This window comes from Macaca mulatta, chromosome 9 (genome assembly GCF_049350105.2).
Source record: "Macaca mulatta isolate MMU2019108-1 chromosome 9, T2T-MMU8v2.0, whole genome shotgun sequence".
NCBI classification, from domain to species: domain Eukaryota; kingdom Metazoa; phylum Chordata; class Mammalia; order Primates; family Cercopithecidae; genus Macaca; species Macaca mulatta.
This window is the reverse complement of record NC_133414.1, coordinates 90,025,927-90,050,238: the sequence shown is the minus strand read 5'-3', so window position 1 is coordinate 90,050,238 and position 24,312 is coordinate 90,025,927. Positions and strand designations below refer to the sequence as shown.

The window sequence follows — 24,312 nt, the reverse complement described above, 5'->3', positions numbered from 1 at the left end:
AGTGTCTGTGGCTTTTCCAGGCTCACAGTGCAAGCTGCCAGTGGATCTACCACTCTGGAGTCTAGAGGATGGTGGCCCTCTTCTCACATCTCCACTGGGCAGTGCCCCAGGAGGGACTCTGTGTGGGGGCTCCAACCCCACATTTCCCTTCTGGACTGCCCTAGCAGAGGTTCTCCATGAGGGCTCCGCCCCTGCTGTAAACTTTTGCCTGGGCATCCAAGTGTTTCCATACATTTTCTGAAATCCAGGCAGAGGTTCCCAAACTTCACTTCTTGACATCTGTGTACCCACAGGCTCAGCAGCACTTGGAAGCTGCCAAAGCTTGGGGCTTTCACCCTATGAAGCCACAGTCTGAGCTGTACTTTGGCCCCTTTCAGCCATAGCTGGAGCGTCTGGGACACAGGGCACCAAATCCCTAGGCTGCAAACAGCACGGGGACCCTGAGCCTGGCCCACAAAACCACTTTTTCCTCCTGGGCCTCCTGCCTCTGGGCCTGTGATGGGAGGGGTTGCCGTGAAGGTCTCTGACAAGGTCTGGAGACATTTCCCCATGGTCTTGGGGATTAACATCAGGCTTCTTGCTGCTTATGCAAATTTCTGCAGCTGACTTGAATTTCTCCTCAAAAAATGGGTTTTTTGTTCCTACTGCATCATCAGGTTACAAAGGTTTTTTTTCTTTTTTTTGTATTATTATACGTTAACTTCTAGGGTACATGTGCACAACATGCAGGTTTGTTACATATGTATACTTCTGCCATGTTGGTGTGCTGCACCCATCAACTTGTCATTTATATCAGGTATAACTCCCAATGCAATCCCTTCCCCCTCCCCATAATAGGCCCCGGTGTGTGATGTTCCCCTTCCTGAGTCCAAGTGATCTCATGTTCAGTTCCCACCTATGAGTGAGAACATGCGGTGTTTGGTTTTCTGTTCTTGCGATAGTTTGCTGAAAATGATGGTTTCCAGCTGTATCCATTTCCCTACAAAGGACACAAACTCATCCTTTTTTATGGCTGCATAGTATTCTATGGTGTATATGTGCCACATTTTCTTAATCCAGTCTGTCACTGATGGACATTTAGGTTGATTCCAAGTCTTTGCTATTGTGAAAAGTGCCGTAACGAACATACGTATGCATGTGTCTTTATAGCAGCATGATTTATAATCCTTTGGGTATATACCCAGTAATGGGATGGCTGGGTCATATGGTATTTCTAGTTCTAGATCCTTGAGGAATTGCCACACTGTCTTCCACAATGGTTGAACTAGTTTACAGTCCCACCAACAGTGTAAAAGTGTTCCTATTTCTCCACATCCTCTCCAGCGCCTGTTGTTTCCTGACTTTTTAATAATTGCCATTCTAACTGCTGTGAGATGGTATCTCATTGTGGTTTTGATTTGCATTTCTCTGATGGCCAGTGATGACGAGCATTTTTTCATGTGTCTGTTGGCTGTATGCATGTCTTCTTTTGAGAAATGTCTGTTCATATCCTTTGCCCACTTTTTGATGGGGTTGTTTGTTTTTTTCTTGTAAATTTGTTAAAGTTCTTTGTAGGTTCTGGATATTAGCCCTTTGTCAGATGAGTAGATTGCAAATATTTTCTCCCATTCTGTAGGTTGCCTGTTCACTCTGATGGTAGTTTCTTTTGCTGTGCAGAAGCTCTTTAGTTTAATTAGATCCCATTTCTCAATTTTGGCTTTTGTTGCCGTTGCTTTTGGTGTTTTAGACATGAAGTCCTTGCCCATGCCTATGTCCTGAATGGTATTACCTAGGTTTTCTTCTAGGGTTTTTATGGTATTAGGTCTAACATTTAAATCTCTAATCCATCTTGAATTGATTTTCATATAAGGAGTAAGGAAAGCATCCAGTTTCAGGTTTCTACATATGGCTAGCCAATTTTCCCAGCACCATTGATTAAATAGGGAATCCTTTCCCCATTTCTTGTTTTTGTCAGGTTTGTCAAAGATCAGATGGCTGTAGATGTGTGGTATTATTTCTGAGGACTCTGTTCTGCTCCATTGGTCTATATCTCTGTTTTGGTACCAGTACCATGCTGTTTTGGTTACTGTAGCCTTGTAGTATAGTTTGAAGTCAGGTAGCGTGATGCCTCCAGCTTTGTTCTTTTGACTTAGGATTTTCTTGGCAATGCGGGGTCTTTTTTGGTTCCATATGAACTTTAAAGCAGTTTTTTCCAATTCTGTGAAGAAAGTCATTGGTAGCTTGATGGGGATGGCATTGAATCTATAAATTACCTTGGGCAGTATGGCCATTTTCACGATATTGATTCTTCCTATCCATGAGCATGGTATGTTCTTCCATTTGTTTGTATCCTCTTTTATTTAACTGAGCAGTGGTTTGTAGTTCTCCTTGAAGAGGCCCTTTACATCCCTTGTAAGTTGGATTTCTAGGTATTTTATTCTCTTTGAAGCAATTGTGAATGGAAGTTCATTCATGATTTGGCTCTCTGTTTGTCTGTTACTGGTGTATAAGAATGCTTGTGATTTTTGCACATTAATTTTGTAACCAGGTTGCAAATTTTCTGAACTTTTGTGCTCCATTTCCCTTTTAAAATGGAATGCTTTTAACAGCACCCAAGTCACCTTTTGAATGCTCTGCTGCTTAGAAATTTCTTCTGCCAGATGCCCTAAATCATCTCTCTCAAGTTCAAAGTTCCACAAATCTCTAGGGCAGAGGCAAAATTCCACCAGTCTCTTTGCTAAAACATAACAAGAGTCACCTTTGCTCCAGCTCCCAACAAGTTCCTCATCTCCACCTAAGACCACCTCAGCCTGGACCTTATTGTTCATGTCACTATCAGCATTTTTGTCAAAGCCATTCGACCAGTCTCTAGGAGGTTCCAAACTTTTCCATATTTTTCTATCTTCTTCTGAGTCCTCCAAACTGTTCCAAACTCTGCCTGTTATCCAGTTCCAAAGTCACTTCCAAATTTTCAGATATCTTTTCAGCTATGCCCCACTCTACTTGTACCAATTAACTGTATTAGTTCATTTTCACATTGCTGATAAAGACATATCCAAAACTGGGAACAAAAAGAGGTTTAATTGGACTTACAGTTCCACATGGCTGGGGAGGTCTCACAGTCATGGCGGGAGGCAAAAGGCACTTCTTACATAGTGACGCCAAGAGAGAATGAGGAAGAAGCAAAAGTGGAAACCCCTGATAAACCTATCAGATCTTGTGAGACTTATTCAGTATCATGAGAATAGCCTGGGAAAGACTGGCTTCCATGATTCAGTTACCTCCCCCTGGGTCCCTCCCACAACACATGGGAATTCTGGGAGATACAATTCAAGTTGAGGTTTGGATGGGGACACAGTCAAACCGTATCACCAGCCATACTCTGGTACCTCTCAGGCAACCCTATTAACTCCCTATTGGCTCTGCTGAGTAAACCTTTGAACTCATAATTATGGGGAAACCTCCTCCAAATTCGTGATCCCATAGTAAACCTGGAATCTTTCCCGAATGTGAGATGTGAACTTTCCTAGCACCTTCATTCCAGGGTCCTGATATTTCCCATGGATCTAACGCCCAGGTTCTCAGGTAAATAGTTATAACCCAGAATAAAAATCTTAAAAATGAGCCTGGTGTGGTGGCTCATGACTGTAAATTCCAGCTCTTTGGAAGGCCAAGGCAAGTGGATTGCTTGAGTCCAGGGGTTCAAAACCAGCTGGGCAACGTGGCAAAACCCCATCTCTACAAAAAATATGAAAACCAGCCGGGCGTGGTGGCATGCACCTGTAGTCCTAGTTACGCAGGAGGCTGAGGTAAGAGGACGCCTTGAGCCCAGGAGGTTGAGGCTGCAGTGAGCCGAAATCACGCCACTGCACTCTAGTCTGGGCGACAGGGTGAGACCCTGTCTCAAACAAACAAACCAACCCCTTAAAACAACAATAAGGAAATAAGTCCAATACCATTATCATATCTAGAAATTAACCATCATTCTTTCATATCAACTGTCCAGAGAGTGTTCAATCCATTTCCCCTTTGGTCCAGGCATCCCTGGTCACACAGCTGCTGACTGGCACATGGATAGGCAGGCTTCTTTGTTTCTGAGAGCATGCCTAGCCAACACACACATATACACACGTGTAAGACAAGTGCATCTTCAGAGTTCACAGTCTTCCTTTCTCTCCAATATGAACCAAATCAGCCCCCTCCTCTTCGCTCTGACACCTCCAATAGCTTCCCAAGGGTTTCATGACAGCTGCCAATGGTCCCTACTCTGAAATTCCTTAGGTCTGTCAGGCCTGCCTCACAATACGTACACCCACCTTCTTACAAATTTTTTCCCATCAAGTGGTTAAGATCACACGTTCTGGAGCCAGACTGTCTGGCCTTGTCATTTACTGCATGCATGATTCTTGGCAAGTTAGTTAAACTTTATGTGTCTCAGTTTATAGTCAGACCCAGACAAAGAGGAATAGGATGAAGGGCAGCCAGCCTAGTCTAGACTGCCTGACAACAGCACAGCTGCAAGAAAAGTGATTGCTCGGCGGAGCTCCTCAGGCCCCCTTGTAAAGTCCCTGCTTCTGTAGAATGAACTTCTGGCCTCCTGTCCTGGCTGAAAATTAGGATAATGGTGAGGGAAGATAAAGGCAGGCTAAGGTGGAAACACTATGAATACAAAAGCCATGCTGCCTAAGAAACTTGCATACTCAAGCTCATCAAGAGATGAGCATACCTCAGTATAACGAACAGCCTTGCACTCGGCACCTGGGATCCTTCCTCCAAAAGCAGCTGCCTCTGCTGTCTTGAGATTCCTGAGGGAGTCTCACCCAATCTCTTGTCTCTGCTGAATCCAGACCAAGCTTGTTCTGACCCTGCAGCTGTGAATGGAATTTGAGCTTCCCAAAATAAATTACTTTCCCTACTGTCACCACTGCACTTGCCATGAGAGCTCCAAACACCAGAGGCCTTCTGATGAAGGGGTTTCCACCTACCTCCGGGCGCAGAGACACGCTAGAACCAGCTCCAAAAGTTCACGAGAGCCAAGTGTTAAACTTCCATGAATTTTGTGAGCTGGCTGTTAAGCAGACAATATTAAAAATTAAATTATATAGATTGACATTTCAAAAGTTTATATTAAGAACAAAGGTGGTACATAGTCAAAACACCCCACCTTCCTAATTACTTTACATTGTACTTTTATCATGCTCTTAAGGTTATTTGTATTTAATATATTTGTATGGTAGAAAACCTATACGATGTTGTACTATGACACATGTCTCTCCAAGTTCAGTGAATTCACATGGGTGGATCAAAATCAGCCATGGTGGTGGGTATTTACACTACAAAAATCAGCAAGCAATAACATTCAGAGCTATTCTGCCAGGCGTGGTGGGTCACGCCAATAATCCCAGCACTTTGGGAGGCCGAGGTGGGTGGATCATGAAGTCAGGAGTTTGAGACCAGCCTGACTAAGATGGTTAAACCCTGTCTCTACTAAAAATACAAAAATTAGCCAGGCGTGGTGGCAGGTGCCTGTAATCCCAGCTACTCTGGAAGCTGAGGCAGGAGAATCACTTGAACCCAGGTGGCAGAGGTTGCAGTGAGCCGAGATCGTGCCACTGCCCTCCAGCCTGGGTGACAGAGTGAGACTCTGCCTCAAAAATAATACATAAATAAATAAATAATCAGAGCTATTCTCTCAGAAAGCAGAACTGTTAAACATTTATCAACACACACCTGTCTGACTCATCTCTGTAACTCTAGTCCTCTGAGCACATCCTCATCTCAGCTTGCTGAAATCGTGCTATATATGGAATTTGGGAAGAGTAAGGGGCAAATTAGATAGTATCACAGCTGAGAACCCACTAACACTTTGATCTTCTCTCATATCTTGACCAATGTGGAGGCTCATAATACTGATTTATCACAGTCCCTTGTGTCTACAGACCACCTTATTATTAGCTGAACACGTGCTAGGAACTTCTGGTGCAGACCTCTCTCCAAACCGGGTTTCATTTTCACCTCTTTTTCCCAAGCATGCACACAAGCTCCAGCCATATCAGACTTCTTCACTCCTGAACTACTCTATGCCAGAGGATAGGTATTGTAGGTATTGTTAAGCGCTAGCTGATTGTGCAATGGAGGGATGAGTCCCTGCTGCCACCTTATCTTTCAAGAGAAAATAGGAATCTGGGTTTTTACAAATGCAAGTCTGCTTCAGTTTTTAATTAAAAACTATTTCAGGCTGGGTGCGGTGGCTCATGCCTGTAATCCCAGCACTTTGGGAGGCCGAGGTGGGAAGATCACCTGAGGTCGGGAGTTCGAGACCAGCCTGACCAACATGAAGAAACCCTATCTCTACTAAAAGTACAAAATTAGCTGGGCATGGTGGTGCATGCCTGTAGTCCCAGCTACTCGGGAGGCTGAGGCAGGAGAATTGCTTGAATCCGGGAGGCGGAGGTTGCAGTGAGCTAAGGTCGTGCCATTGCACTCCAGCCTGGGCAACAGGAGCAAAACTCCATCTCAAAAAAAAAAAAAAAAGTATTTCAAATTTTCGTGTGTTCAAGCTAAACCAAATGATGGTGAGAGCTTTTTAGCACCCCCAGTCCACCTGTAACAGACCTAGTGTAAGGCATCATGCCCTGTGGCCCACCTGATTTCACTGTGGACACTCATGCACCTTGCCAGCATCCTTCATTAAGCATGAGGCGGGCACTGGAGAGCCTTGACAAAGCCTCTTAAACACAATCCAGAAAACCCAAATTGGGCTCGGGGGGTCATTCTCTTCAGGGGCACCTTCAACCGATGGGTGAAGGGAGCCAGTGGACCCCAGTTCCAGCAGCTCAGTCCCTCTGGTGGGGCAATGCCAAAGCATGCTCCGAGTTATTCCTTGGGGATACCTTGAGTTCCAATTGCCCACTCACTAACCAGCTCTTACCTTTCACGGGCCTCACTTTCTCTACTCTCCCTCTATTTCCTGTCTCCCAGACCCCACATAGGCTGATCCTTCTTTCCTAGACCCTTCACCTAAATCCCACCTGTTCTTCAATAAACTGCTTAAGGATCAATTGCTTCTGAAGCCTTCTCTGACCCTTCTTTTCTTCTGATGCTGAGGAGTCCCGATCCCAATACTCACCGCACTTGAGAAGGAACTGCAGCCTCCTTTCTCCCTGCTGCACTCTCAGTGCCACACACAATGGCTGATATAATTGGTGTTTTAAGAATATTTGTAGAATGAATGAAATGATGTTGGAAATAGTGAAGTTACAATACAAAAAGAGAACCTCTTAGCCTCTAAAGTTTTAACACTAATATGTTCATTTGATCCTAAAGACACCATTCTCATTCCTCTTTTATAGATGAGGAAATAGAAGCTTTAAAATTGCACTTAGACCAGACTTGAACTCACAGGACTCTTTCCACAGTACCTGGCTACCTTAAGCCGTGAGGCTTCATGTCCAACACTAATATGATGAATTTGGGTAGTAAGTCCCCAGGGTTAATAATTTCCCAATAGTGGTCTACCAGAACGCAGGCAAAGCTCGCCTGGTGAAAGAAAAGTAGATCACAGGCTTAACTTGAATTTAAACAGTTCTCTGCTCCACCACAATCCCAGATTTTTTTTTTTTGAGACAGGTCTCACTCTGATGCCCAGGCTGGAATGCAGTGGCATGATCATAGCTCACTGCAGCCTAAAACTCCTGGGCTCAGGCGATCCTTCCTCCTCAGCCTCCCGAGTAGCTAGAAAGACAGGCGTGCACCACCATGCCTGGCTAATTTTTAATTTTTAGTAGAGATGGGGATCTTACTACGTTGATCAGGCTGGTCTCAAACTCCCGGCTTCAAGCAATCCTCCTGCCTTGGCTGAGAGGATTGTGGGGATTACAGGTGTGAGCCACTGTGCACCTGTGCCCGACCAGCAGGGGTGCCTTTTAATGTTTCTCAGGCACATTCAAAGAGCACGAACATAAATCCACAAAAGACTTAAAACCAGTTTTTATTGTTTTAAATTTCAGATATTGTATTTTTTTATCTCTAAAGATCAAGTTGTTTTATTTTCTATTTTTCTTCTCATGCTTATACTTCGCTGTCTTGATTAATTACTCAGATCTCCTCTTGGGGTAGTTAGCTATCTTGAAAGTTGCACTAAGTTATTAGTAGAGTATCAGAGAACAAGACCTTTGGAAAAAGATATAAATATATTCAGCTCAATAGCACTCAATGCAGTATGAAACCAGGGATGAGACTGGACAGAAAACTTTAAGGAACAGGAATTCAATCTCTCATGTCAACATGTGCATCAGACACAAACCATGATTTACCATGCACTCACTTCTTCCTGTTTTTCTAAAGAGAATGTTTAAAAGTTTGAGCTGAATTATATATTAGTGACAGAATATAATTGCATTTCCACAAGTTTTTAATTTAAATAGCCTACATGTTAAAACAACGACCTCTCAGATCTACTTAAGAGTTCTACATAAACACAAAAAACGTTCTAGACCAACTGTTTCAATTTTAGAAGCACCATGTGGATACATAGCCTTTAAAAGATATTAAAATTTTATAAAGTACACATGCAGCTTAATCTTTGTTTTCAAAGCACTTTGTTTAAATATTTTTCTTCAAATTTGACCTGAAATAAGAACAGCGATCTCTGCCGACAGAAAATTGAGGTTAGGGCAGGACGAAGGTAAGACTTGAATCCAGAGGTCCCGGGAAATTCCTTGGCTAATATTTTCATCAAGTTACAACTAAAATCCAGCTGCCATGGGTAGAGAGGAGTTTTGTCATTGGATCATTTCAACCAAATTAAAAATTCATTGCTTTCACTAAGTTAAAATGGAATCCTGCTTAAGCCAGAGACAGTCAAGATTCACTGGTTTATTTACTTTTACATAGAAAAGAGCCTAGATCTAAACAGTCTGTACTCATAAGACGGCATCACATCATGCCTGTAATCCCAGCACTTTCGGAGGCCGAGGTGGGTGGATCACTGGAGGTCAGGAGTTCGAGACCAGCCTGGCCAAGATGGCAAAACCCCATCTCTACTAAAAATGCAAAATATTAGCTGGGTGTGGTGGTGGGCACCTGTAATCCCAGCTACTCGGAAGGCTGAGGCAGAAGAATTGCTTGAATGCAGGAGGCGGAGGTTGTAGTGAGCCGAACTCCAGACTGGGTGACAGAGAAAGACTCCGTCTCAAAAAAAAAAAAAAAAAAAAGAAAAAAAGAAAAAAAGAAAGACGGCATCACAAATGGGTTCTTGAAAACCATATTCCTAAGAGGATCCCATGAGTACTGTGCATTTCTTCCACAGAATGTGGACTCTAACTACCGAGGGGTTTACGAAAATGCAACTGATAAACCATATACCCCCCAAGCATGTGTAAAACATTACCCCAAATACTCACTCATTGGATGGATGTGGAAAAGACTAGTCCACGTCTGATTTTGTGTGTGGACTATGCTGTACCTTCACATCAACTTTCTCATTTTAGCCAGGCACATAAATAACATTTTTATTTTATAGGTAAGGAACTTGGGTCCCAGAAAAGTTAAGTAACTATCCCAGGAAAATAATTGGTACTCAAACCTAGAATTGATCCCAAAGCGATGCTTCCAACAAAGTAGAGAAAAAAAAAAACACCATACAGGTGGATTGAAACTTTAAAGCTCATGAAACATTCCAAATGTGACATCCAAATCCTGTACATACATGTTTGTAACATTTTGGAAATGGGTGTGGATTTCCTTTTCATAACCTCCTAGGTTTACTGCTTTAAACTGAAATACGATACAAATACAGAGCAGTGCAGAAATCGTTAAGTGTACAGTTCAATGAATTTTCAAAACCTCAATATATCCAAGTAGCCAGCACTCTGATTAAAGAATAAAACCAACCAGGCATGGTGGCTCAGGCCTGTAATCCCAGCATTTTAAGAGGCTGAGGCAGGTGGATCACCTGAGGTCTGGAGTTTGAGACCAGCCTGGTCAATGTGGCGAAATCTCCATCTCTACTAAAAATACAAAAATCAACTTGTACTGGCGTGTTGGTGCACACCTGTAGTCCCAGCTACTTGGGAGGCTGAAGCAGGAGAATTGCTTGAACCCGGGAGGTGGAGGTTGCAGTGAGCCAAGATAGCACCACTGCACTCCAGCCTGAGTGACAGAGTGAGACTCTCTCAAAAAATAAAAAATAAAAAAATAAAACTATACTAGCCCCTTTCATGCCATCATTCCTAAGTTTACTGTTTTTTTTTTCTTTTTTTGAGATGACATCTTCCTTTGGCACCATGGTGCCATTGTAGCTCACTACAGCCTTGAACTCTCAAGGCTCAAGTGATCCTCCCACCCCAGACTCCTGAGTAGCTGGGACTACAGGCTTGTGTCACTGCACCCAGCTGTTTAAATTTACTTTCTAAGGCAGCCTTTAGAGTTTACAATTTAAGTTCGATGTCTGTCAGAAGCAACAGAGAAAAAATGTTTTTTTCGCAAAGACCGAAATGAAAAAAGGTAGGGTTTAAGGCTCAAGAGGTACATTTTAAAAAATTATCTTTATTTAGGTTTCTGATTCAGCACATGTATCAAAGACTAATCAACATAAAGGAGTAAATAAGACATTAATTGAAGTCTTACATCTCTCTAAACTCTGACCAAGAATGTCAAGATTGCCACTATTACCAGAACTCCAACCTAGTCAAGTTGTAGACAAGCTATCATGAACAACATACAGTGTGCACAGATATGCAGAGGCAAAAGGCATGCTAGCGCTTGGCTCTCCTCTTTTCCTTGTTGACATCTTTCTGTTGGACAGTCCACTTTTGCTTTCCAGGCTAAGTTCCAAATCAAGTCCAAAGAAGGCTCAGGGTCAACCTGACCAGATACTCTTCTGGAGGAATGCATTCTTAAACTGTTGTGCCTGCAACTTTGTTTTTGCCAGGATGAAGTTCAGACCGAGATGTACGATACAATCTAGATGACGGTGCAGACTAAGTCAAGAACTAAAGTTGAGCAGTAACCCGAGTTAAGGCATGAATGCACACACACACATGCACACACACAGCACCCATGCTATCAAGACACAGGATTTTTTTCAGTTGCCTCACGAGAGGCAACCTGGGCTTGGCAGTTAATGAGAACTGCTGAGCATTCCAGAAAATGCCCCCCATGACTTTATGCTAACAGCTGTGTGTATGTTTTAATCAAAAAATTAAAGAAAACCTAAAAAAAAAAAAAAAGAAAAAAGAAAAACCAACCAAACAACAACAACAACAAAAAACAAACAAAAAAACCCACCAAAAACCTAGAAACCCCTTAATCTCTTACAATGGCTCTTGAGCATGGAACTCATGTAGCAGCATCAATGGCTGGCTCTTTAACAATTTGGAAATAAAAGGTTGTTTTACTATGTATTTCTTTGGTAGTCATCACTACAAAGTTTTCAGTGTTGGTTACCTATAAGACAAGTACTAGACAGAAGATCAAGTTACACAGAAATATTTCTTCTGTACTGATAAGATACAAATATTGAGCTCTCAAAGCACAAGTTACTATGCTTTTTCTTGCCTTATTGGGCATTCTCTAAAAGCAAGGCTTTGTGCAGGAAAAGTTCATGTCTACCTAAGGGTGATACATGTTCTATTTTCCTACAAGTGAACAATTAACAAAAATTCACATTATCAATTGTTTCTGGTTGAATCCATTAGAAGCCAATTACAAAGGGACAGCAGCACTTGGTGTCAAAGCCACTTTCTGGTCACACATTCATTCCATGGTTGCTAGTCAGTATCTCAGGAGGTCAGAATTTAAAACTCCTTTCAGTCAACAAAGGAGTAAGTTCCATTAAAGACTTCTACTATCTGCCAAATTTCTAGAATTCTGTCTAGAGTGCTAGCATGCTTGATGAGAGAAAGCAGTTCAGAGCCCAGAGAGGTGTCAGGTATTAGGTAAGTTAATTTGGTTTTGTATAAAAGGCATGGTAATCTGGCAACAGAGTACTTATCCTATTAGCAGCACAGTGGTAGCCAAGGGTCTCTGTCTGCAAGACAGGAAAATGAAGCTACTGAAGTCCCTGTTGCTCCCGCCTGCCTGCAGGATGGCTACTGATTTTACAAAGGCCTTCTGGGAGCCAATCCAGGGCTCACCTGGGAGAGTGGGTAACAGAATGGCAGTAACCATGTTTGGCCCCCATGAGAAGTGCCTGACTGAGGGAAGTCAGCTGCCCATGGGTGAGGGGGCTCTTGCCATTATGGGCTCAGAATCTGAATCTTACTGATCCCTGGTAGCTAGACAATTGCCAAGAAATTGTCCTAGCTGGTACTACCCAAGTGTTACAGTCTCTGTATAGGGTCCTCAAACACTTTAAAGGACATGAACCATCAAATTCAAAAGAGTAGTGTTTGTTCTATCAGTTCTGAATGTCCACAGGGAGAGGCAACTAGATTTATGCGGAAAAAGTGCTGTTTGAAGGAGCTGTGTTTTCTTTTGAACGGAAGTGACTTTGGGAACCAGAACATTTCTGCAGATGTCTGAATGTCAAGAACCTCTCTCTAAAAGGCATTTATCAGGAATTGTTTGCTCACTCCAAGTGCTTTTTAAAAATTCAACATATGGCAATGTTTTAATTTTTGTGCTTTCAAGAGGTAACTAAATCAATAGGAAGCTGAGGGAAGAACATTCCATTATGGACTTCCTTGTTTGGCTGCAAGACACTATCCACAGCATTGAAATCTATAATCTCATAAAAGATTCTTATAAACATCTACCATATTTCTCCTATAAGAAAAACTGAGAACTGTACCATGAAGGCAAAATGTTTGCCTACTCTCAGAATTCCTTGGAATGGCAATGTACCAGGAGGGTCAGTGAACTGTTGGTGAAAATTCCGGGTTTGACATGGCCCAGTCTGATCGTATCAAAAACCTAAAGCCTTAACGATTAAATGCCAAACTTCTTCCCTGCATCTGAGAACTGTATTATGATTATGTATATTACACATACATTCTAAATAAAATTTATATAGACCTACAGTTTCTTCCCAACAATTGAGTGATGTTCTCAGTTTGGGGGTGGAAGCAGGAAGAGGTGAAAAAATCTTATTGTTGCTTTTACTCTCAAGTTCTTAAAATGCTAGTCAAACACTATTATCCAACAAGACTTTTTTTTTCATTCTGTTAACTCTTAAATATGTATTCGAAGGCAAAAATGGAGGTTTCTATACTGTACAATATTAAATATCTACAATGTCATGGTTCCTTATTTTTAGGAGTGTGTTTAATAAAGAGTTGGCTATTAGAGATGGTTGTCACAAAACATGGACTCTTAAAAATTACTGATAAATTACTTTTCAGTTCTCTGATTATATCCAACAGATACACATTCTTGTCATAAAATATACATTCTCTAGTAAGTTATTTTCATCCACAGCATATATAAATATGCAAACACAGGTGGTAAAAATCACTTTACTACCAAAGTACAAAACAGCAACTGCTGAAAAACAAAAATTAAGATGTTGCTAGTATTAAGAAAAGAGTGACTCAGTGTTCCACTGCAAAGTGAAACCAAATGATTTGTGCTAAATGAATGAAAATAATGTATTCAGAATATACTTCTTTGTACACTGCACTTGCTTATACTGGGTGAAATGAGCAGCCATCATTGCTAATGTGCTACTTTCCTTTATACCTTTTTTCTTTTTTGCCAAGCAATACAGTATTTTCTGGCCATTATGCCAAGATATTCCGATAATGTCCATTTCAAATAGTATTTTCTAATAGTATTTTGCACCTTTAAAATATTTGTTCGAACTTTAAGAGAACACAAATGAAGAATGAAAGGGGAAGCCGCACTGTTTTTGTTACAATCATACTGCCTTCTGCAGCAGAAATCAAATAACACATTCTAATTAGCCATTGAAACCACGGGTGAGTAGGACAACACTTATCGACTCATGTTAGAGGGGGCCAGGTTAGGTAGATTAACATGAAGGATAAAAAAGAGAATCACATCTTAATATACGATAATTATCCATCCCATTTATGTGGAGAAGGTACAGCCACATGATTCATTACTTTAGGCCATCTGTTTTACAAGAGACATGGATGTCAATAATACAATGAAAATAACCTGTAAAAAGTGTATCTGTAGAAAGTTCTGTTAAACAGAAAATGTGTCTTGGGCACTGATTCATCTAACTTTCTGTTCTATACTGAAAGCCAGATTTTCAAAGGTCTCAATTGTAGTGCTGAATTATTGGTATGTTTGGTAAACACCGTTATAATGAGAGAAGAGGGTAACAACAGCTCAGTAATTTACTGCAAATTCATGGAAAAAAATATAAAAAAGATATCCCTTTTCCTTTTACAAACCTAAAAGCCAGGAGAATGAAGCTCTGGGCCAAGCAAAAATTGCACACTGCTGCTGAAATACCAAATACCGAATAGCGAAGGTTCCAGCCAGGGAATGGACGTACATGAAGATTCAAGTAAAACACTGATGGAAAAAGTCGTCTGGTTAGTGTTGTAGACCCACAACACTGGCTGCATTTCTGACAAACATTTACAACACAATGGATAGTGAAGCCTAGATAACCTCAGTGCAAATAAGTCATATCCAAATATGCCAGAGAAGGAAGCCTTTGGCGTTGAGTAGACGGCTCCATTGGATGAGTCCCAACTTGAAATTCAGACTAAGCTCATGCATTAAGGCTGGGAGGAGGGGTGCACCGAATGTTGCGAAGGAGTGGGCTGCGAGGTGGCTGCTGAGGGGACCGTGGGCTGCATGGGTGGCGGAGGTGGAGGCGGAGGTGGCTGGACTGGTGTCTGTGTGTTGGGAGATGGAGGCGGCGTGGGCCGTTTGAATTTGTCAGGACTGTTGCTTCTCCGTGGTGAAGGCCTCTGCAGAGGGGACAGGAACAGCAAGTCAGTCTAGGTACAGATGGCTCACTCTACCCAACACAGGCTGACTTGGCACTGGGACTAATCAAACACTAACCAACAAAGACAAGAAACCAGGGATTTCTTTCTTCATCCCTACTGGTTTCTGAACTAAGAATAAAATTTAAATAAGGCAGTGTTTACACTTCCACCTACGAAAAAGCTACAGAAAATGACTGCACAACTTGTGTTGAACAAATTGCTGGACTTGGGTCCTTCAATGAGAGCTGTAAAATATCCCCTTAAATCTTTCTTTCAGTGTGTGTCACCAATTCCTTCTATTGCTTATCTCCAACAAGTTGTCCATATCCTGAAAGATACAGCTCAACAAAAATGTTTCTATGTTTGAGGGCAGGCGCAGTGGCTCACACCTGTAATCCTAGCACTTCAGGAGGTAGAGGTGGGTGGATAACCTGAGGCCAGGAGTTCGAGACCAGCCTGGCCAACAGGGTAAAACCCTGTCTCTATTAAAAATACAAAAAGTAGCCGGGTGTGGTGCCATGTGCCTGTAATCCCAGCTACTCGGGAGACTGAGGCCAGAGAATCCCTTGAGCTCAGGAGGCGGATGCTGCGGTGAGCGGGCATCATGCCGCTTAACTCCAGCCTGGATGACAGAGTGAGGAAAAAGAAAAAAAGTTCCTACTTTTCCATAAAGTCCATCAAACTGGCAAAACAGCTTCAGAAATACCTTCAGTGCATTTTTAGAATAGGGTTCTTCTTTAAAATATTGGAATTTATTCTTTGAAATATGGGTATTTCTGTTATTGGAAATACCCTTAATACTCTCACTCTACTAGCTATATTGCTTATGGCTCTATTAGTCAACTATATTGCTGGCTCTAAAGAAAAAAGTCCCTTGGGTAGAGCTGGAACCAGATGCACTTAAGCTTCCTTGTAATTCAAGGAGAGAAAATTCTGAGTAACATTACAAATAAGGCGAACTTCAGGAAGAATACTGAAGGTCAGTGAACTGTGAAGGTGCGGACAATAAATATCTTTAGACACTACGGCAACCAACAATAATGCTTTATAGCAAGGAGCTGGCCAGAGTTCAATCAAAGCACTGGCCAGAGTTCAAATTATATTTCACAAAGGGGAATTTTTCATAGGAAGTGAAGTGAAAGTTTTGTCTCCTGGGAAGGATTTTAGTTTCAATACCAGAATTTGGTATCAAACTGTTTTGAAGTCTCTACAGTTTCAAGGTGAACGATGGAGGAGGCAGGAAGAAGGGCAAATGTCTAAGAGCACCGATCCTGTTCTCCGGAACACCAGTCGGTACCACTTTCAGGAGTGAAGTGCTGCTTCCTACCCTGTGGACACTTACTGTGATACCATGGGATGTTCCCATGTGCTGCACGTGAAGACCCGGGGAATTGTAATAAGACATTCCGGCTCTAGTCAGTGAAGTCGGTGGCGTGAAACCAACCGTGTGACTTGCATATGATAGACCTGAAATATAACAACAAATCAAGTATCATTTTAAGCTCAACTATCTGGTGTCTTCAACTATCTAGGAGGTTTTAAATTGCAGTAGTTCTCCATCACCCACAAAAATACAAACAGATGAAAAGAACGGTGGGCTCACTAAATGGTGTGGATAACAAGGGCAATAAAAATTAATTCCTAGGATAGAATAGAGAGCCCAGAAATCAACTCACACATATATGGTCAACTGATCTTCAAAAAGGGCACCAAGAATACACAATGAGGAAAGAGGACAGTCTCTTCAACAGATGGTGTTGGGAAAACTGGATATTAACATTAAGTGACACTGGACCTTATCTTACACTATATACAAAAGTCAACTCAAAATGGATTAAAGACTTAACTATAAGACCTTAAACTATAAAACTCTTAGAAGGAAAATAGGGGAAAAATTCCTTGACATTGATCTTAGCAATGATTTCTCGGATATGACATAGGCAACAAAAAAAAAAGCAAAAACAAGCATGTGGGACTACATTCAACTAAAAAGCTCTGGGCTAAGGAAACAGTCAACAGAGTGAAAAGGCAACCTATAGAATGGGAGATGTTTGAAAACCATATACCTGGTAAGGGGTTAATATGCAAAATACATAAGTAACTCCTATGACTCAAAGCAAACAAACACACTCAAATAGTCCAATGAAAAAAATGCACAAAGAACTTGAATAGACATTTCTCTAGAAAAGATACACAAATGTGCTAATAGACATATGAAAAGATGATTATCACCACTAACCATCAGGAAAATGCATATCAAAACCACAGTGAGATATCACCTCACAACTGTTAAGTTGGCCATTATAAAAAAAAAAAAAGAAAAGAAAAAAGATAACAAGGGGTGGTGAGGATATGGAGAAAAAATCCTTATACATTGTTGGTAGGGATGTAAAATGGTGCATCCACTATGGAAATCAGTATGAAAATGCCTCAAAAGATTAAAACTAGAAGTACCACATGATTTAGCAATCCCACTTCTGGGTATTTATACAAAATAATTGAAATCAGGATCTCAAAGAGATATTAGCACTCCTATATTCACTACAGTGTTATTCATAATAGCAAAAATGTGGAGGCCAGGCGTGGTGGCTCACGCCTGTAATCCCAGCACTTTGGGAGGCTGAGGCAGGCAGGTCATGAGGTCAGGAGATCCAAACCATCCTGGCTAACACGGCAAAACCCTGTCTCTACTAAAAAAATACAAAAAAATTAGCCGGGAGAGGTGGCGGGTTCCTGTAGTCCCAGCTACTCGGGAGGCTGAGGCAGGAGAATGGTGTGAACTCGGGAGGCGGAGCTTGCAGTGAGCTGAGATTGCGCCACTGCACTCCAGCTTGGGCAACAGAGTGAGACGACGTCTGAAAACAAACAAACAAACAAACAAAAAACAAACAAATGTGGAAACAATCTCACTGTCCATCAATGGATGAGCAGAAAAAGAAAATGTGGTATATATGGACATACAATGGAATATTCAGTCTAAAAAGGGGAAATCCTGCCATATGCAATAACATATATTAATCTGGAGAATATTATGCTAAGTGAAATAAGGCAGTCACAGAAGGACAAATCCTGCATGGTTCCACCTATATGAGGAGTTTAGAATAGCCAATCTCATAGACACAGAGTAGAATGGTGGTGAACTGCTACTCAGCAGGCATCAAATTTCAGTTAAGCAAAACGAGTAAGCTACAGAGAGCTGCTGCACAACGCTGTACTATAGTTAACAGTACTGTATTATACTCTTAAAAATACGAGGATAGAACTTTTAAATTAAGAGGTCTCACCACAATAATGATTTTTTAAAGTCAAACCCTGTCAGGAGTTCAACTGAGATTCAAGAAGGCAAAAGACATGAGAAGGAACAAGAATAAAGTGGAGAAAATAGAGCAAAGGAGTAAATATCAAATGCAAGAAAACCAGAGGTGTCAAAAAATGTATCAATAATTGACCAAACTGGAGATGGATATTAAGTAGCCAAATAACCTCCTAGCAAAAAAAAAAAAAAAAAAAGAAAAAAAAATCAAGAAGAAGATAGGGAGAGTGTGGGCATGAGTGAGTGACTGAGAGAGAGAGAGTGAGTGAGTGACTGAGAAAGAGAGAGAGAGAGTGTATGTGTGTGTGTGTCTCAGCCATAACAGCAAACAAAAACACTGGGAATGTCACAACTTGAGGATATTCAATACAAGGAATGAAAGCCCTGCCAATGTTCCCTCAAAGAACCTGGTATTTAAGGAAGAAACAACCCCCAGTCCACCATAATGTTGTGTGTAGTCTTCATCTAGGACTCCAGGATCATCTCCACTGTGTTTTTAACATCTGTATGTCCAGACTCTCCTTACTGTTAGACAGGTTTTGATTGGGGTTCATATTCTGAAAACATCTAAAAGCGATCCTCACCTACATGTGGCATGTGCAGCCCTGGTTTCCAAGAGTTAGTGCAGAAGTCACCAGCTGGTCTGGGGTATTACTTGTTTCATCACTGCACAAATGTGGCTAGCTTTCTTTACACCTTTGAGTTCCCAACATCTACCACAATACCTAGCACGGGGTAGGCTCCATACTGGCAAAGTGAAAAGGGAAAACAAAGGAGCTCTTTGGGGAAATGTGGATAGAAATCACCTATGGACAATCACTCTGAACCTACTATCAGCTATTAGAGGCCAAGCAATGTGAACTCTACTTACTGCTTTTCTGAATTACGTAAAAACAAGAAGCTGTTAAGTATGCTTTTCCATCTGTCTTTTTTGTTTCCATGACAGAGATATTCAGCCAAGCCTTCCTTTAGTTGTGCTATTATCACAGGACTTTTCTGTGCCCTCAACATCTAATACTAAAAGTTTATTTTGTGATTTGATGATCAATTAGTGATGCTTTCTATTTGACATATTTCCATTTCCAATTGTGGAGTTTTATTCACATTTACAAAATGGAGGTCCAGGATAATGGACAAGTCTTTGGGAACTAAGTGGTTGTTTAATGTGGTATTTACTGGAATCACAAGAACTTTACTCATCTGGGAAAAGAAAGAAGTTGTTTTCTTTAAAATAACATTGGAGAATAAAATCTTAATTTTATTTCATATGAAAGTGATTATATTTAAGAGAAAGGCAATAAAATATAAAAGTGGGCTGGGCGCGGTGGCTCATGCCTGTAATTCCAGCACTTTGGGAGGCCGAGACGGGCAGATCATGAGGTCAGGAGTTCAAGACTAGCCTGACCAACATGATGAAACCCCATCTCTACTAAAAATACAAAAATTAGGTGGGCGTGGTGGTGTGTGCCGATAATCCCAGCTACTCAGGAGGCTGAGGCAGGAGAATCACCTGAATCTGGGAGGTGGAGTTTATAGTGAGCTGAGATCGCGCCACTGCACTCCAGCCTGGGCGACAGAGCGAGACTCTGTCTCAAAATAGTGGATCCTTGTCTCCAAATAGGGGATTCAGTTCATTTAAAAAAAATACAGTCAATTTTCTGGTATCACCGAGTTAATTTTTCTGAAGGGTAATTATGAGTATTGCCTACTTATTAAAAAAAAAAAAAAAAAATCCTGGCCGGGCATGGTGGCTCATGCCTGTAATCCCAGCACTTTGGGAGGCTGAGGCGGGTGGATTACTTGAGGTCAGGAGTTCGAGACCAGCCTGGCCAACATGGTGAAACCCTGTCTCTACTAAAAATACAAAAATTAGCCAGGCGTGGTGGTGCATGCCTGTAATCCCAGCTACTGGGGAGGCTGAGGCAGGAGAACTGTGTAAACCCAGGAGGCGGAGGTTGCACTGAGCCAAGATTGTGCCACTGCACTCCAGCCTGGGCGACACAGCAAGACTCTATCTCAAAAAAAAAGAAAAAAAAAAATCTCCTTCTCTAGCTGTTATCAAGACTTCTGCATTTGGCTTCAAACTATATTCTGATGCTCCAGGTCAGTGGTTCTCAACAGTGAATATCAAAGTTCTGCTTGCCTTATCCCAAACCAATGAATCAGACTCTCCAGGGAGCTGGACCCCAGGGCAGCTGTGAAGAGAACCACAGTGATTTTATTGCTCTTGATTCAGACCTCCATGCCTCTGTTAATGGTGTGCCCTAGCCTGAGAATGTCTTCTTTACCATAGCTTCTTCCTGTTCCCAGTGCCAATCAGCACCTCACTCATCCTTTGCAGAAGGCAAGGACCACAGAGTCTGGAGCCAGACTATGTTGGATCCTAGCTCTGACACTTGGCACTAAGTAGACAAGTTCCTTAATCTCATTGTGCTTTAGATTCCTGAGCTGTTCAATGGGAATACTGTAGCTACCTTGCAAGGTTGTCATGAGGATGAAATGAGATAATATCACAAAATGCTTCCAGAGTGCCTGGCAAAAGTAAGGTCTGATATGCTTTAGTTCATTAACTCCTCTCAAAGCCCATCTCAAAAGCTCTCTAAGCTGGTCACTCTCTCTTCTTTGAACCTCTTTTTAAACTATTTTGCCTTGGGTTTAAAAAAATTATTATTATAACTTTTTATTTGAAATAGTTTATAAGTCACAAGAAACTGCAAGAATAATTACACGGTTCCCACGTTGTCTTTCACTCAGCTTCCCTTGATGATACCCTATATAACAATAACACATTGTCAAAACTAGGAAATTGACATTGGTACAATACTAGTTACTAAGGTACAGACTTTGTTCGGATTTCATCAGCTTCCATGTGTGCTCTTTGTGTGCCTATGCATGTGTACAGCTCAACCATCCTTCTCCTAATCTTAACCTAGCAATGACTGATCTGTTTTCTATCACTATAATTTTGTCACTTTGCAAATGTTGTAGAGATGGTATCTTATAGTAGGTAACCCATTGATAATAGGTCTTTTCATTCAGTTCAATGCCCCTGCAATCCACCCAAATTGTTCTAAGCGTCAATAATCTGTTTATTGCTGAACGGTATTCCATTGAATAGACATACTGCCATTTGTTTAACTACATAACTTTTTAAAGGGTATAAAATATACACAATTCATGCAATTTATTACATTTAGCCTTGTATTAAAGTTTTTTTTTTTTTTTTTTTTTTTTAAACTTACTTCTATAGGCCCTGCTGTTGATTACAAGCTCTTAGAGGTTGGAAACCATGTACTATTGATTTTTGTTTTTCCTTAAGTTCTAATTATCATGCATCTTCACCCTCTGACCCAGGAATACAATAAAGGATAACCCCTCCCCACCAAAACCTAAGTTGACATTGCCAAACCACAAACACCAGCTTACTAAGTATAGTCCTATGGTTTTATATCAAGTCTTTGCTGCAATAAACTTCTTTTGCTTTGATATGGAAATGTATTAACAAAAGCCAAAATTCTAAGATTTATTTCACTGTCAAGACTGCAAATTTAAAAAATGATTAATTAAAAGCGACTCATGACTGAGAAAACACATTAAGCAATATAAAACAAGACACAAAAGCATTTCATAATATGTATGGAACCAACTACCTGAAGGAAAATTGCAAGGGGTAGGATAGGAGACACCTGAAAACACTAAAACATTAACACTGCCTTTGGATGAAAGAATTCTGGATTTTATTTCTGGTTTATTATACCCTTCTGACTGCCCCAAGTTTTTTTTTGTTTTGTTTTTAGACGGAGTCTCACTCTTTTGCCCAGGCTGGAGTGCAGTGGCGCGATTTCGGCTCACTGCAAGCTCTGCCTCCAGGGTTCATGCCATTCTCCTGCCTCAGCCTCCCAAGTAGCTGGGACTACAGGCACCTGCCACCATACCCGGCTAATTTTTTGTATTTTTAGTAGAGACAGGATTTCACCATGTTAGCCAGGATGGTCTCAATCTCCTGACCTTGTGATCTGCCTGCCTTGGCCTCCCAAAGTGCTGGGATTACAGGCGTGAGCCACTGCGCCCAGCCCCCAAGTTTTAATATATCTTTGCTAAAGAAAAAAAAAATTGTGGAAACAAATTAAAGGCAGGCACCTTTTCTTCCTATTTGACACATACAAGTTATATATGAAAACATCTTCCTTGTTAAAATTCAAACAATTTAGATACAATATCCTCTTTAACTCTATCTGATCTGGCTGCTGTCCCTACCACTCCATCACAAACTGCTCTAGCTAAGGTCAGCGGTGAGTTCTGTGCTGCCAGTCGCCATCACAGATCTCCACTCCTAATTTTACTTGACCTTGCAGCTGAACAATCCCTTCTTGGTGAAATTCTTTGCCTTGACCTCAGTGACATCATATATCAATTTTCTTTCCACTTTTCTGGTAGCAACTTCCTAATCTCCTTTGCCAGGTTTTCATCTTATACTTGACCTCACAGTCACATAGCCCACATTTAAGGAGTAGAGTTATTTCCACCTCCTTGAGGATGGAATATCTACATATATTATCTGGAATGCTCTCCATGAGGATTTGTGTCTTCTCCCTTATTTATTTCGTCATTTATTCATATCAGTATGGACTTTGGATATTTGTTTGATATTTGAATTAGATTTTATTATGTTAAATAATGTTATAATATAGTAATTAATACTGCTCAAATTGTTCCAGTTTTGGTGTCTGGGAGCTCCTGTATCCCTCTGACATACCCTCATCACTTTGTTGCCTGGGCACTTCTTTACTCTTTTGCACTACAAGATATCTCACCCAGCTCATCTCATACATTCTGTGCCCCAGCTCTAGAAATATTCATTTCTCCAAATAGCTCTAGTTCTTTCAATTGGCGAAAGGAATTCGAAACCATTATCTGCGGGGTATGTTCATTGCTATGACGGTGCAGACCTATTTTTTAGATCTCATTATCGCCTATCCTTAATTCAGACACATCAAAACAGGCTGAGAATGTCCTTTATTACACTGCATAAAATGATGGACAACCTGAAAAGATAACACTCTTCTTATATATAATTCATAAAAGCAGTCCAAATATAATAAAGATGATACTCTTTCTTAGTTTTAGGCTACATATTTTCAAGTACATTTTCAATATGTAATTTCCAATACTTCAACAAGTTAGTGAAAACACGAGATTTCCAACGTCAACCAGAAAGGGAGGAAAATTCAGAGCCAATATGTTTAAAATGGAAATGAATGCTATTCAAACAGCGTATTTCCACTAAGGAAGTGATTAGATATTCTTAATACTCACAGCCACAAATGTTTCCAATAAAAACTAATGTGAAAAGAAAACTGGAATATTCAGATTTTGGTGATCTACTACCGCTATGTATAGCACTACAATATACTAGATCAGAACAGAGTAATTCTGCTGCCAAATAGATACAATCTCCTTTGGTGATGTTATAGAATTTAAAATAGGATAAAAATATTCTCATTTAGGCTAGCTGTAAGGAAAAAATCTAGGTGTTACTTATGACATAGTTTAAGAAAAGTCAAGGCCGGGCGCGGTGGCTCAAGCCTGTAATCCCAGCACTTTGGGAGGCCAAGACGGGCGGATCACGAGGTCAGGAGATCGAGACCATCCTGGCTAACACGGTGAAACCCCGTCTCTACTAAAAAATACAAAAAACTAGCCGGGCGAGGTGGCGGGCGCCTGTAGTCCCAGCTACTCGGGAGGCTGAGGCAGGAGAATGGCGTAAATCCGGGAGGCGGAGCTTGCAGTGAGCTGAGATCCGGCCACTGCACTCCAGCCTGGACCACAAAGCGAGACTCCGTCTCAAAAAAAAAAAAAAAAAAAAAAAAAAGAAAAGTCAAATAGCTTACCTATCCAAGCAAGCCTCACACTTGATGTAGGTACAGGCACAGTGAAAGTAAAAATTACGTAAATAGAGTAAGATTTTTCTGAAGAATCTTTGTTAAAATATAAGGAATATTCCAAACCAAGGTCTGACATTCGTTCTTTTTCTTTTCTCAACGATTGCAACAATCTTTTTAATCAATCGGAAATTACATGCCTCAAAGGCTTTAGGTTTAAATAAAT

General features: G+C 41.1%; 1 protein-coding gene across 1 annotated transcript in view; it reads right to left on the bottom strand.

Annotated features, from left to right (window-relative positions):
- Positions 1–10,507: 10,507 nt before the first annotated feature.
- CCDC6 (coiled-coil domain containing 6) overlaps positions 10,508–24,312 on the bottom strand; it is a 120,152-nt gene continuing 106,347 nt past the window's right edge. Inside the window, exons 8-9 of the mRNA XM_002808504.4 lie at positions 16,234–16,358; positions 10,508–14,870 (exon numbers count right to left, since the gene is read on the bottom strand). Of these exons, the coding sequence (XP_002808550.1) occupies positions 14,676–14,870; positions 16,234–16,358 (320 nt within the window). The 3' untranslated portion in view covers positions 10,508–14,675. The remainder of the gene's footprint in view (positions 14,871–16,233; positions 16,359–24,312) is intronic.